Genomic DNA, 15,359 nt, shown 5'->3' with positions numbered 1-15,359 from the left:
TTCTTCTTCTTCCTCAAATGTGTATTGGCGTAATCGCAATCGTGGGATGCTTACACCGCCTCCTACTGTACTGGAGTGTGAGTGTAACAGTACTCTTCTTGCGTTGTGGACAATCAATCATCCACACCCATCCAGTGAACAAGCACCAAACCAGGAGTGCAGAGTTGGATGGTGAGCCGTGCAATTTTGTGCTGTTTCTATCAGGTACATTGTTAAAATAGTATATTGTATATTGTAATTGCTGTATTATTTTTGGTAACATTGTTGCCCAATGAACAAGCACCAAACCAGCGTGCGTGAGGGCAGAGTTTTAATTTTTTTTAAAGGTGTATTTTAATTTTTTTTAACAACAATTCAATACTGGAAGTACATGTGGGAACACAAGTATATATAAATAATATACAAAGGACAATTATGCTAGGGTACAATATCACATTACACAAGGACCTTAGCAATGTCTACACTGTATTTCTGATCAATTTAACGTTATTTTAATGGACAAAAACATGTTATTTTCTTTCAAAAACAAGGACATTTCTAAGTGACCCCAAACTTTTGAACGGTAGTGTATCTCTCACTCCTCTTGTTCCATCTCGGCTAGGATGCAGGGATTGAGCACGGGGCGATTCCGGTGTGAGTTATCTCGCACAAATGTATTACTTGGGTCTCGGGCCGATTGGGGCTACTCTCTGGCAGATGATTACACGGGCTGCTTTATATAACATTTCATTATTTATTTATTTTTCCATATTTTCTCATTGTTTCTGTGATCAAAATAAATAAATTAACGTTTCAATTCAATTCTTTAAGAGTCCTATTTAAGTAGTACTTTAGTATTTTGATACTTTGTGCAAGGCAATTGATAAGCATTCAAAACTTTGTGGATGGAGCCTCTTGAGTGGCGCAGAGGTCTAAGACACTGCACCACACTGCAGTACTACAGATGCTAGTTCGATACCCGTGCCTGTAATGACCGGGAGACCCATAAGGCGATGCACAATTGGCCCAGCGACGTCCGAGTCCGAGTTAGGGGAGGGTTTGGCCGGCAGGGAAGTCTTTGTCCCATCGCGCTGTTGCGACTCCTGTGGCGGGCCAGGCGCATGCATGCTGACACGGTCATCAGGTGTATGGGTATCATTTGTATGCATAAAATGTATAATAGTAATATTTCATGTGTTTTTTCAAGTTATTTGTAACTTATTTTGAACATAATATTTCTGTCACTGACTCTTATGACTGTAAAGAGCTTCTGGATATCAAAACAGCGATTACTCATCTCAAACTGCACCAAAAAAATGTATTTAATGAGTCGGACGCGGAGGATTTACTCCAGATACCCGACCAGGCCCAAATTCCTGTGTTGCCAGAGAAGACGCAGACTTTGTAATTTTTTATTTATTTCACCTTTATTTAACCAGGTAGGCTAGTTGAGAACAAGTTCTCATTTACAACTGTGACCTGGCCAAGATAAAGCACAGCAGTGTGAACAGACAGCAACCCAGAGTTACACATGGAGTAAACAATAAACAAGTCAATAACACAGTAGAAAAGAAAAAAAAGAAATGTAGAAAAAAAGGGTCTATTTACATTGTGCAAAAGGCATTAGGAGGTAGGCAAATAATTCAAATTTAGCAGATTAACACTGAAGTGATAAATGATCAGATGGTCATGTGCAGGTAGAGATACTGGTGTGCAAAAGAGCAGAAAAGTAAATAAATAAAAACAGTATGGGGATGAGGTAGGTCAATTGTGTGGGCTATTTACCGATGGACTACAGCTGCAGCGATCGGTTAGCTGCTCAGATAGCAGATGTTTAAAGTTGGTGAGGGAGATAAAAGTCTCCAACTTCAACGATTTTTGCAATTCGTTCCAGTCACAGGCAGCAGAGAACTGGAAGGAATGGCGGCCAAATGAGGTGTTGGCTTTAGGGATGATCAGTGAGATACACCTGCTGGAGCGCCTGCTACGGGTGGGTGTTGCCATCGTGACCAGTGAACTGAGATAAGGCGGAGCTTTACCTAGCATGGATTTGTAGATGACCTGGAGCCAGTGGGTCTGGCGACGAATATGTAGCGAGGGCCAGCCGACTAGAGCATACAGGTCGCAGTGGTGGGTGGTATAAGGTGCTTTAGTAACAAAGCGGATGGCACTGTGATAAACTGCATCCAGTTTGCTGAGTAGAATATTGGAAGCCATTTTGTAGATGACATCGCCAAAGTCTAGGATAGTCAGTTTTACTAGGGTAAGTTTGGCAGCGTGAGTGAAGGAGGCTTTTTTGCGAAATAGAAAGCCGATTCTAGATTTGATTTTGGATTGGAGATGTTTGATATGAGTCTGGAAGGAGAGTTTACAGTCTAGCCAGACACCTAGGTACTTATAGATGTCCACATATTCTAGGTCGGGACCATCCAGGGTGGTGATGCTAGTCGGGCATGCGGGTGCAGGCAGCGAACGGTTGAAAAGCATGCATTTGGTTTTACTAGCGTTTAAGAGCAGTTGGAGGCCACGGAAGGAGTGTTGTATGGCATTGAAGCTTGTTTGGAGGTTAGATAGCACAGTGTCCAAGGAAGGGCCAGAGGTATACAGAATGGTGTCGCCTGCGTAGAGGTGGATCAGGGAATCGCCCGCAGCAAGAGCATTATCATTGATATATACAGAGAAAAGAGTCGGCCTGAGAATTGAACCCTGTGGCACCCCCATAGAGACTGCCAGAGGACCGGACAACATGCCCTCCGATTTGACACACTGAACTCTGTCTGCAAAGTAGTTGGAGAACCAGGCAAGGCAGTCATTAGAAAAACCGAGGCTACTGAGTCTGCCGATAAGAATATGGTGATTGACAGAGTCGAAAGCCTTGGCCAGGTCGATGAAGACTGTTGCACAGTACTGTCTTTTATCGATGGCGGTTATGATATCGTTTAGTACCTTTAGCGTGGCTGAGGTGCACCCGTGACCGGCTCGGAAACCAGATTGCACAGCAGAGAAGGTACAGTGGGATTCGAGATGGTCAGTGATCTGTTTGTTGACTTGGCTTTCGAAGACCTTAGATAGGCAGGGCAGGATGGATATAGGTCTGTAACAGTTTGGGTCCAGGGTGTCTCCCCCTTTGAAGAGGGGGATTACCGCGGCAGCTTTCCAGTCCTTGGGGATCTCAGACGATGTGAAAGAGAGGTTGAACAGGCCGGTGATAGGGGTTGCGACATTGGCGGTGGATAGTTTCAGGGGGGGGTGGAGCTGTTGGCCGAGGTTGGAGTAGCCAGGAGGAAGGCATGGCCAGCCGTTGAGAAATGCTTGTTGAAGTTTTCGATTATCATGGATTTATCGGTGGTGACCGTGTCACCTAGCCTCAGTACAGTGGGCAGCTGGGAGGAGGTGCTCTTGTTCTTCATGGACTTTACAGTGTCCCAGAACTTTTGGGAGTTAGAGCTACAGGATGCAAATTTCTGCTTGAAAAATCTGGCCTTTGCTTTCCTGACTGACTGCATGTATTGGTTCCTGACTTCCCTGAACAGCTGCATATCGCGGGGACTATTCGATGCTATTGTAGTCCGCCAGATACAGGGGATGCAGGTCTGGATGCCTTGTGAGAATTAATCTGCAAGTTTTTAACCCGCCTCTACCATTCGTCCAATTGACCAACGTGAAATCATTGGAGAATAAACTGAATGAGCTCCGGTCAAGACTATCCTACCAAAGGAGTTAGTGTGCACTGTGCCTGGCCCGCCACAGGAGTAGCTAGTGAGACAAGGATATCCCTACCGGCCAAACCCTCCCTAAACCAGATGACGCTAGGCCAATTGTGCGTCGCCCCATGGACCTCCCGGTCGCGGCCGGCTGCGACAGAGCCTAGGCTCAAACCCAGAGTCTCTGGTGGCACTAGACCACTGCGCCACCCGGGAGGCCCTGTGTTAGATTTTTGTAAATAATCGGTTCAAGGACTTACATCTGGTGTAATAGAAGTAATTATTGGTACCATTTTAGGCGGTCGGCCTTGAACTTTGTGGCTTCAATGAGACGGGGTAGTTGTTCTCCCCTGCATTAAAACGCTGCACTGCATTTTATGTAAGCTCGCAGGATCAGGTGGCTTTGTGAGGCTAGTCATTCACGTGGCGTAGCGTTTGGCCGGAGCAAGGAGTCTGGCTAGCCAGGCAAGCTAAGTGCTTTGGTAGCATCAATGACTGTATATATGAAGGGTAGCATACATCTTTCCTGCCTGTACTCAGCATTCTACAAACAGCTCCTCAAACTGGTCAGAATGTGGTACTACACAGAAAAAAATGCAAGCTATGTTCAACAATGCTATGGTCAGCAGGGAGCGCCAAAGAATAAGAAATAGATTAGTTACACAATAAGGTCTTATAAAATAGACGTTTCTTTGCACTCCTGTTTTATGTTCACTGGGTTGTAGTTGAATTGAATAATAATTTACCTGTACAGAGAGCATAATTTACTTCAGAAAGCTGAGTATCTAAAACCGATGTCATACTACCATATAAAGTGGATGAGTTCTTTCACGTCATTGAAGATGAAAGGAGTAGGCCAAGAGGAGATCTATTGATATCTAATTCCTTTTTCATGTTGAGTCAGTTTTGGTCTGGTCACGAGATGTGTTCTATTTTCAAGTTTCTCTTTCCTAGAAGTCATAAAGAGAAAGTATTGCAACCTGGAACATGCCATGATCGTGTTGTGGTGTCCCTTGTCGTGATGTGTGTTTTGTCTCATATTTTTATTTTTAATTTTTAATCCCAGCCACCGTCGCCGCAGGAGGCCTTTTGGTAGGCCGGCATTGTAAATAAGAATTTATTCTTAACAGACTTGCCTAGTTAAATAAAGGTTTAAAGAAAACTAAAAAAAAACAACGGACCGGCTCATGAAACAATCAACCTTTCATCAACGTTGCAAAATATCCACCTGTACAGTATCTGACAACACCCTAATTGACGCCCAAACAGTATACGTAAGAATGATTACATTTTATATTTTGTCCAGCCACATACTTGATTTCAGAGTTCAAAGGTGAATGTTAAAAGAGGGCAATTACTGTATGTCATATGGGCCAGTGAGTACTACATACTACATAGTTTACACTTTTAAAAAAAGACAGCAGTTTATATTTCAGAAAAGGCTACATTGATCATTCAAAAGTGACACAGGGATGTCATTGCTCCAAACGGGATTTTTTATTTTTATTTGAATAAATAACTGAGTCACAGCTACAGCTCCAAGAGGGTAGGTGGGAAAAGCACTGTCAAGTAAGTTTTCGATTAGAATGAACACATATGCCTACATTTCGCTAGCTAAAGCTATTATCTTCTAAAATAAGTACGTATATGCCTTGTGTGGGTCAATGCTTGCAATTTTTTTTATTTTGGACAAAATGTGAATGCTGAACAAGCTGCAAATCTGCAGAACCATGCAGCCACTTTTAATTATAAATTGCTGATCAATGAATACACCTCCCTAATTACTAATTAACCTGTCCACAGCAACACTGATAGAGCAAACTGATGGTGCCTGATGTCCTAAAGATAGCAGTATAATTTATTCAGGTACGATTGAACTTTTGCTAAATAAGGTTCATTAAACAGTCAAGCAATGTATATCTATTTCAAGTGTGATTCGCCATGTCTCTTTTCTTCACAGAGTCGAAGATATTTATAGTTCTGTGTATGACTTTGCAAGCTTCGACCGTCGTGTTTCTAACTACTTCAATAAATGTCTTAAAATGTGTCTGTCCCATTTTGTTTCCATAGGCTGAAGTTAATGGAAAGAATGTGCTGTGCAGCCCGGACGTTTATAACATAAATATAAGCAGAGATTAATAGGGCTTGGATTGATGAGTTAATGCTAAGAATGTTGTCCTGCTGCAATCCTTTTTCAAAACAACGCAAGGAACCCCCCCCCCCCCCCCCCTAATTACTAATTTTCCACAGCAACATGGATGGTGCAAACTGATATCTTAATGATAGCAGTGTCCTTTTTTTAAGGTAAGATTGAACTTAAGTTGAATATGTGTTCAATAAATGCTCAAACATTTCCTTTTTCTTTACAAGATATGAAATCAGATTAACACCCCACCAAAGGCAATAAACAACCAGATTCAGTTCCAGAATGGTTTAAAATAAAATATTGACAGATTGAGAAGTAACACCGTGTTTATTTAATGTTCCATTGAAAAATATAAACGTAAAATATATTTTTAGATGCATTTCTAGAATACATTTGAAAATATAAAGAAATGGCCAAATCATATATTTGTAAAAAAATGTATATATTAACTGCATTTTAAATACATTTTTAGATGCACTTTAAGTACATTTTCAGATGCACAGTCCTGAGACTCCAGCAAAAATGGCCTTTTCAATTAACTGACTTTCATTTATCTGCATGTCCAGCCCTTATTTTTCGCCTCACACTGAAGCGTTTTACATTTTTCTTTTCAGGATAACAAGGGTTACACGTAGAACACAAAACATTAACATAAACAGTTGCATTTGTGAGTTTTATTGACAAATGTCAACAAATAAAAAGTATTCCAATGTAAAACCCTGATGAAAATGTATTTATATTAACTCTGTAAATACAGAAATGGTTTGCTCAGTGGGAAATGAATATCCAACAATTCAGTGACAACTGTGTGGAGTTTGGAGTTTGTGACAACTATGTGAGCTTATTACATACAGTATTATAGACACCAGACACCATACCCCTTGACTTATTCCACATTGTGTTGTGTTACAGCCTGAATTCAAAATGGATTAAACACATTTTTATCTCACCCATCTACACTCAATAACCCATAATGACAAAGTGAAAACATGTTTTTAGAAAATGTTGCAAATGTATTGGAAATGAAATACAGAAATATCTCATTTACATAAGTATTAACACCCTTGACTCGACCCAAAAGCCCTTTTGGCCTCCACTGGACACTATGGTCTTGCAGTTCTAGAAACTAAGAGCCTGTCTGTGGGAGAGAGGAGGTAGAGAGAAGATGGGAGGAGGGAGAGAGAGAGAGAGATGGGGGAGGAATGGAATGGAGGGAGAGAGAATGGAGAGGGGAGGGAAAGAGTGAGAGAGTTGGACAGAGGGGAGGGTGAAGGAGGGATGAGGGAGAGAGAGATGAGAGGAGGGGGAGGGAGGAAGGGAGGGAGAGAGGGAAGGAAGAAGTCAACAGACAAACAGAGGTGGGAGAGAGGAAGGAGAGAGAGCGAGAGATGAGAAGTGGGGTAGGCAGGGAAAGAAGTATGGAGGGGTAGGGGGGAGTGAGGGAAGGGAAGAGGGTGAAGGAGGGACAATGGAGAGAGAGGAGGAAGAGGGAGATGAGAGTAGGTGGAGGGGGGGAAAGAAGGAGGATTAGAGAGAATGGAGGGGAAAGAAGGAGAGAGAGAGAATGGGGAGAGTGGGAAGAGGGGGAGGAGGTGAAAGAAAGGGGAAGGAGGGGGAGAGAGAGAGAAAAGAACGAGAGAGTAAAATGAGGAGGTAGAGAGTGGGAGACAGACATGAGAGAAACAAACACAAATCAGCAACCCTGTGACACTCATCTTTTCCCATTGACTGCAATGTATTGAGAAAAACATCATCCCTGTGACCAATGTTCCCTCTAATTATTTCCGGTACTGAGCAAATTTCAGGTATGTTGAACACGTACATTTGAACGTTGTGAAAATGATGTGCAACTTTTGGTGAGCGCTTACAGTGAACACTGAGGCTGTACTCGCTTTAGGTTACCCTTATATCAGTGTCCAAGTAGGCTACTGTGGCTATTTGATCATAATGTAGGCCTATAAGAGTAGCCTACCACCAAAAACAATGGGTAAAATGCACCCCATAACATTTTATCATGGACATAGCTGTTCTATCATTCAGGCTACAGTAGCAGGCAATGTGTGGTGTTCCATGTAGGCCTACATTCCATGAGACTTTTGGAAAATAACATGCAGGTCTTATCCACTTGTCCTTCAGACAAGGAGGTGACTGAAAATGTGTTGTTTGATGCAAGAAACCACGTTACAAAATAAAATGCATTATTATTCCCATACCATTATTACAGCGATTCAGACAAATTATGCTACCTGCTGCTTATTGGCTAATTAATTTATTCAAGCCTGTCTCAAAATACAACACCACCCCTTTAACACGGGTAAAAAAACTCTTTACCTGGTTTGCTTTTCAAGGGAAAAGTTGATAGTGTTAACTAAAGGGGAAAACTAGAAAGTTGAGTGAAGTTCAATCTCATGCTTCTCAGTGCTGGTTGATATTTCTTCTTGCTGCAGTCCCGGGTGAGCAGCACGCCTGCGCACGTGCGCAGTTTCGAAGGAACATTGCCTGTGACACTCATATTTTCCCATTGACTGCAATGTATCGAGAAAGGTAACAGATTATTTTATTATAGTGGTTTAAATGGACTTTCATTGTGTTCCATGATTCCACGCCCCCTAGTGGAGCTTTCTGGTACTTAGAAGGAATGCCATGAAACGGGAAGTAGAGTAAGTCATTTAAATTAAATAAAAATGTAATATTTGTATTTATTTATTAATAACAAATCAATACATAAAGCACATGAGGGAACACAAGCATACATAGATTACAAAGAAGTAGAGTAGTCATGCACGCAGACAACAGCTGAAAACAACGTCACGCTTAAGCCTCGGACAATATTTGTTTGTAAATTCAATTCAATCACATTGCTAGTGATGCCAACATTGTTATTGATATAATTGCTTTCTTATCGATGTTAGTTGGTTACATTTACTAACGGAAATTGACTTGCCTTTCATGTTTGCCGTCAGCTGTATTCGTTTGCTCGTGCGTCATGTATGCGAATTGTAAAGCATACTATTGTTACTGTTTCTAGTGTAATATGCTTTGTTATTGTACAGAGGTGTTTGCACATTAATAGAGTAATGAAAGGAGTTGCCTAGTTGCTACTCATATGGCAATTGTCTATCTGGTTTGGCGTCATGCCAGACATGGGACCAAGTCAGGTGCTTTGCATTTATGCAACTTCGACTTGAAATGTATGATGTACAGCTACAATATGTCCATGTGATTTGAATACTAAAGTATATTATTTTCTGTATTTTTGCAGTTTAACAACAAACGTTTTCAATATATTCTCTAAAGAAAAGTCACGCATTGGGAGTTTTATTGAAGACTCAGTTATTAGCGATCTGTCTAGTTTTGCATGGGAACGCAATTCCAGGGCAGAATAACTGTGTTTACTGACACTCACTTGTCCAGGAAACTCAGGGACATCCACAATAATTACTCGACTGCCCAACTATGAAGTAAGTACTCTGTAAATAAAACATCTACCACAAAACAGCAGATCCAATCGTTTTCAATGTAAAATAACTAAATGTAGATGGACTTGTCACATTAACTCTTGATGCTTAAAAGTGTGGCTCAGTTGGTAGAGCATGGCGCTTGCAAGTTCGCCAGCGTTGTGGGTTTGATTCGCACATGGGACCAGTATGAAAAAGTACAAAAATGTATGCACTCACTACTGTAAGTTACTCTGGATAAGAGTCTCTGCTAAAATGTTAACATAGTTTAATGTTGTTCATTTCCACGAAACGGAATTACGCTGCAACTACAATTTTTCACTTTGAAATGTATGCCAAACAAAAACCATTGATTTTTATAGTTTAACAAACCATACAACTCTATGCACAATGTCTACTTTGTACAATAAAATAAACATTTACTGGAAAAACTATGCTGATGCAATTTTTTGTAAAATCTCCCTCAGATGTATTCTGTTGCCAAACATTATCTGCACATTTCTTCCTGTAAATGTGTTTTTGTAAAGTTTTCAGTTGGAACTTTTTCAAAGTCGTCCTTTTTCATAGTTGTATGAGTTGTTACATTTTGAAATCAATGGTTTTTGTTTGGTATACATTTTAAAGTGAAACATCCTGAGTCTCAATGTAATTACGTTGCCATGGAATTGCCCTGTTCAAACCAGCCCTACTCAGACAGCCCCGAGGACTAAACTGGAGAAGCTGGAGTGTCACTTCACCTGGGGGCTGGAGGTCAGCAGGTACAAGCTGCTCAGTATCAGAGATCACCTGGAGGACATTGGCAGCGACGAGAGCTATCCGTGGCTGGGTCAGAAGTACCACTTGTGGACTTATGTACACCACACCCTGGGCTCCACTAACATGGCCCTGCAGTGCCTCAGTAATAAGGCAGGTCCACTATGGGTCCTTGGCTGCTGGTCCACTATGGAAACCTAGCCTGAGTTCACAATCACCTGGATAAACCTGGCAGAGAGCCAGGGATATGTGATAAAGGTCAACGTACTGCTACGGGATTAGCCCTCACCATCCCAGGGAGAACTGCACCCCGAGGTATGTGCTGAAAAAGCCTGGACCCTTTTGAAGTGTGGCCAGGACAAAAGACAGAAAGCGATAGAGTACTTCCAAATGGCTATTAGGGTGGAGCCTGGGTGAAAGGAGTGGCAATCGAGCCACGTCTTGGCCCTAGACTCAGTTATCTTTTCTAAAAGGCAGGAGTCTGAGTTTCTAGAGAACTTGAGACTTGCCAAGGAACACGATCCAGACAACTTGTATGTAGCAAGTGCTTACCTGTTAAAGACTTGGCAGGAGTGGCCAGGTGAGAAGAGAGGAAGCACAATGGCTAGCGAAGCAAATTTTAAAGAAGCTTGTCAGCTGCTATAATGGTATTAGACCCTTACTTTGCTTTTACAGGCAATATTTTTTCACATGATGATGCTATTGACCTTGCACACAAGGCTCTGGAAAGACATCCAAATGTGCGTTACCTGAAAAAGCGGCTTGCAAAGTCCTACAAACAGAAAATCAATTCAGGAGGTAGATGGTCTAAGGGTGACAGTCTGAGGCAGAGCTTGATCAACAAAGCCATCAGTCTCTATATGGATGTGGTCTTACTCTACCCAGAGACGTCAATTAAGGTCAAACTGGAGCTTGCAAGCATCTCCACAAAATCAAGAATTGACAAGGGAATTAGCCAATCAGATCTACGAGGAATTACTCGCCAGCGTACAGGAGACATCCAAGTTACAGTTGCTCTACAACCACTACGCTACATACCTGTATTCCTCCATTAAGGATTACAATGGATCATCACAAGAAGGCAGCAGAAATACCAAATTCTAACAACTATGGTAGAAAGTCTAAAAATGTTGAGGAAGATCAGAGAAGAGAAAAATGTAAGATGTGCAGAAATCCAGGAATTTCTTGCTAACTAATGGGACATTTTATTGTGGGTCCACATAACGGAGCATGCGACTAACCTTGTGAAACTGTCCTATTATCATCATCATCATCTCCTGTCTTGGGAGTGTAATCCCGTGTCCTTGTATAGATCAAAACAGAACAGAGTCCTGCCCAAGAACAATAAATATGTGATATCACCCAAAGCTTTGGACTTGACTGTACACTGCGCTTTGTAACTGTTATTCTCTCTGAGCTCAGAAATAAAATCTTGGTTTGACTTGGACTCCAGGAGATTTTTATTTTATCCAATCCACTTAACATAAAAAATAATAGCAAGGAGTAGAATTAACCAATCAAAAAGGTTAATCAAATTGAAGGTGACATACTGTATGTCTTGTTTTGATCGTCTTTGGTCGCTGCCGGGTTACTGTTAAGCACATAAAATAAGTTATTTGTATAAATGTGGCTAACACTTTCAGGGTGCAACTCATACCACAAACAAATCACACATTCAAAACGAGGACATCGTTATATGCATTGATGACAGACCTCCATAATAATATGCAACTATGTCCCAACCTCTGTAGTGAGACGCATCACATTACCAATTGTTTTTACAATAATGGTTTTGGTAAAAACTAATATAATTGGGATTAACAACCATTGTTCCCATGGTCCCTAACCTGCTTGGCCAGAAAATTCATACAGGGAGACTGTGCAGACATGACATTCTCAGTCTTATGTTCAAACCACCAAGCAACTTTATTCAGTGATACATAGGGTTGTGGACAGTTCTATATGAGCTGCAGATTTTAGAAATAAAATTGAAATGGATTCTTTCTGCTACATGGTCTGGAAATATCTTAAAATGCAATTACTTTCTAAAACAAAATACAAGGGATTCCGTACAAATTTGGCCACAATAATGTCCAAGTCGGAAAAAGGAACTATCAAAGAGAACAAAATACAAAGTGGATCACACGTTTCCTCTTCGACTCTTCTTGTGGCTCTTTTTTGAACTCCTTGAATAGAGATGAAGAAAGACAAAAGTTGGTGATATACTCACTAAAATGTCTCCCTCTCTCATTTGATGGTATTCAGACAGTTCAACTACACTATGAACACAGAGCAGAGCTTTTTAAAAAAATATTTGAGATCCTAGAATAGTGGTGAGGATCTTTCTCTTCTTTCATCACTCACCTCTCTGGGGTTTTGGAGTGACTGCGATGCCTGTGGCTTCTGTGATGCCCTGGGACAAAATGGAGACAGCTCGAGGTCAGACTGGGCAGTGGGAACGATTGTTCCAAACATCTTAAAGTCTAATGAGTACAGCTGAAAATATGTCACACAGCACAAATATAAACACTGGTTTGACTTTTTAAATCGTGTGCGTTGCAGGACGGTATGGTAGCCATCGCTATGATACCTGGGGACTTTGAGCGGTGACGTCTCTCTCGGGAGCGGTGACGACGGGGGCTTTTGCTGCGGTGACGTTCTCGCCTGGGGGATGGGCTGTTGTGCAAAGGAGAGACAAGCAATGCATGCATCATTAATACAGGGCACTGTTTGCAAGTAACATGGACCCTAGTGAATTAAGTCTCAGTTCATGTAAAATTTAAAACACTTCCAAGTAGGCTCTGTGTTATTATATTCAATACCATCTGTTTGGAATTCAAACAAAGGAAAATATGAAATCCAGCAGAGAAGAATCCAAGCAGAAAACATGGCTACATACCTTCGTCTCTTAGGTGATCTGCTCCTCCTAGACGGAATAAAAAAGGATGCACAATCTTTAGTGTCTTGAGGATGTTATAGGAAATAACTATGAACTAGGAAGCTTTCAAGACATCTATTGGTGTATGTCGGCACCTAAACTGAACCATAAGAGAAGGGGGGGGCATGCATGTTTGCCCCCACACTTTTGATCTTAAATCACCGCCTACACCACCATCAACATGGAATGTTTGACATCTTGTAGAGTCCATGCCTCACCTAATTGAAACTGTTCTGAGGTCAAAAGGGGATGCAACTCAATATTAGGAAGGTGTTCTGAATGTTTTGTACACAGTGTATAGCACAACTTCGGATTTCTCCCCGGTCTAAAAAAACTAAAAGGTATTAAACATTTGGAAGTTTTTAACGGAGCTTCTCTTCCCTCACTTTTTTCACAAAGTGATTGTGGTCCCGGTTATGAAGTTATTAACATTACCCAAGATATCGAAAAATGACATCAGTTGTCACAAAAGATTTGTTATTTTAAGAAAGTAATGAGCTTTTTTTTTTTAAAGGAAGTGATTTGTAACGTTGGAATCGATTTTATGACTGACGCATGCTAGAATTGGATCGGCTTGGGGTCTCGCGGATCAATGCACTCATATCTTAAACATTCATTACATCCCTACTATAAACTGAGATACATGCATGGCTGGTTAGTTACCGTCTGGGTGAACGACTGCTGCGTCTGTAGCGTGGAGAGGGCGAGCGGCGAGGCCGATCGTTGTCTCGGTAACTCCGTCTGTGGGGCTCTGGGGTCTGAACTCTCTCTGTCTGTAGACATTTGAACAGACAGACAGACATGGACAGTGAAACAAAATTCCTCCACCCACTTACACTAGTGTAAGTTTACGCAAATGTACAGTTAGCTTAGGCAGCTTATTAGTGGATAGGGGGATCAAGTTTAGACTACTACCTTCTCCTCTTCCTCATCTTCCTCTTCGCTGGTCTCCACCTCATCCAGGTCTTCTTCCAGGGCACTGATGCGCGTGTCTAACAGCTCCGCCTCCTCAAGAACCTGCCTTTTCTGTAGTCAACACACACACATACACACACAAACTCAGTGATCTAGGTCAGTGAAACAACGCACGTGAGCACGTGCACGGGTAGAAGACTTACCTGAAGCCTGGGAAGGATTATGTCACACATTCTCTCAGAGTGTAGCAGTTCATCAATAAACTCATCGACATGTTGCAGCTCAAACTCTGAAACAGTGGGTGAGAGGAGAAAGTGCCATTTAACTCAAAAGTAGGCAATTTTGCATTGTATAATCATTCCACGATACACGTAAACACTCACCCCCATTTCGGTTCTGACTCTTGATTTTTCTGTAGTCGTTGTACAGTGGTTCCAGGTATTTGTAGCAATCCACTGATGTCCCAGTCAACCTCATGTACATGGCGCCAAGCAAGCGGACATATCTATGGTGTGGAAACCATCACAGTGAGGTTGCCACAATGGGTGTGTAAGGTATTTAGGTTCTATTTTAAATCACATTTGTCAAGCAGGGAGTTAGAAGATCGTGATAAATGAAAAGTTTTAAACACTAAATACAGAAATGCTTCTTATACTACAACCTGCCCGAAATCCTAAACTTACTTGAAATCCTCGTTTTTGATAAATTCTACAATAATGTCTTTCTCTGGCTGGATCTGCAGCATCTTCAGAGTGAGACACAGGAACGGTGTAGGTTTGATATTTCCGCCATAAACTCCACCGACAAACTTCAGCGCCATGGCTTTGTCAACGACAAGCTCAGCTGTTGATCAGAGAGAAACCAGTGAGAAGAAATAATCAATATGTACCAGGCATAGTTCGCTAGCTATTACTTCTGATGTGCACAAACCTCAATTGAGAGTAACAAATCAAATGTAACAGGGTAAAATTGACTAGATGCTAGCTAGCGCACTTTGTTTACATTTGTGGTATTTGTATTTCAAGCTAACTAGCATTAGCTAGTTAAGACCATAGAGATTGTTAGAGGACTCCTCTTATATCTGTGTTATTATTGCGTCTATGGACAGTGCCATTGCGGCTACAACCCATAGGAATCCCCACCCGGTTGACTACTTTAAAATGGTGGAAGCCCTCAATGGCGCGGCCCATGCTAAAAAGTCATTTTGGCCACACAGGGCCTCTATCATTCTCTATGGCCACAACTCACCCGTCAGTCCAAAGCATTCTTCTTTCCAGTATTTTGATTCATAGATTCGAGTACGAATAATTTTCTCTACCAAGTATTGTGGATTTGTTCCATGTATACTGTTGGCATCTTTAACCGTCCTATTTGCCATCTTCACAGCTCAAAACGGAATGAAAATGTTTTCCTGTGCGAAACGAATTCGCATTTTTACAGTATATCTTCCGGTGCAACAATTTACA

General features: G+C 41.5%; 1 protein-coding gene across 1 annotated transcript; it reads right to left on the bottom strand.

The window, feature by feature from the left end:
• Nucleotides 1–11,942: 11,942 nt before the first annotated feature.
• Nucleotides 11,943–15,359, bottom strand: LOC109898152 (pre-mRNA-splicing factor 38A). The gene is made up of 10 exons (XM_020492986.2): nucleotides 15,142–15,359; nucleotides 14,577–14,736; nucleotides 14,277–14,398; nucleotides 14,097–14,182; nucleotides 13,894–14,004; nucleotides 13,642–13,751; nucleotides 12,940–12,966; nucleotides 12,631–12,716; nucleotides 12,405–12,453; nucleotides 11,943–12,226 (listed from the first exon to the last, which is right to left on the bottom strand). Exons 1-10 carry the CDS (start codon nucleotides 15,269–15,271, stop codon nucleotides 12,181–12,183), a joined length of 927 nt encoding a protein of 308 aa, XP_020348575.1. The 5' UTR covers nucleotides 15,272–15,359; the 3' UTR covers nucleotides 11,943–12,180.

This window comes from Oncorhynchus kisutch, linkage group LG10 (assembly GCF_002021735.2).
Source record: "Oncorhynchus kisutch isolate 150728-3 linkage group LG10, Okis_V2, whole genome shotgun sequence".
Lineage (NCBI taxonomy): Eukaryota > Metazoa > Chordata > Actinopteri > Salmoniformes > Salmonidae > Oncorhynchus > Oncorhynchus kisutch.
Note: the sequence above shows the minus strand (reverse complement) of the source record. Positions and strands in the feature narration are given on the sequence as shown.

Excerpts from the sequence above, each read along its gene's own strand:
- LOC109898152 (XM_020492986.2), bottom strand. The coding sequence starts at position 15,271 with ATGGCAAATAGGACGGTTAAAGATGCCAACAGTATACATGGAACAAAT. Across the intron at positions 14,005-14,096 it reads TAATCCTTCCCAGGCTTCAG|AAAAGGCAGGTTCTTGAGGA; the intron begins GTAAGTCTTCTA and ends TGTTGACTACAG. Across the intron at positions 12,967-13,641 it reads AGCAGTCGTTCACCCAGACG|GAGGAGCAGATCACCTAAGA; the intron begins GTAACTAACCAG and ends TATTCCGTCTAG.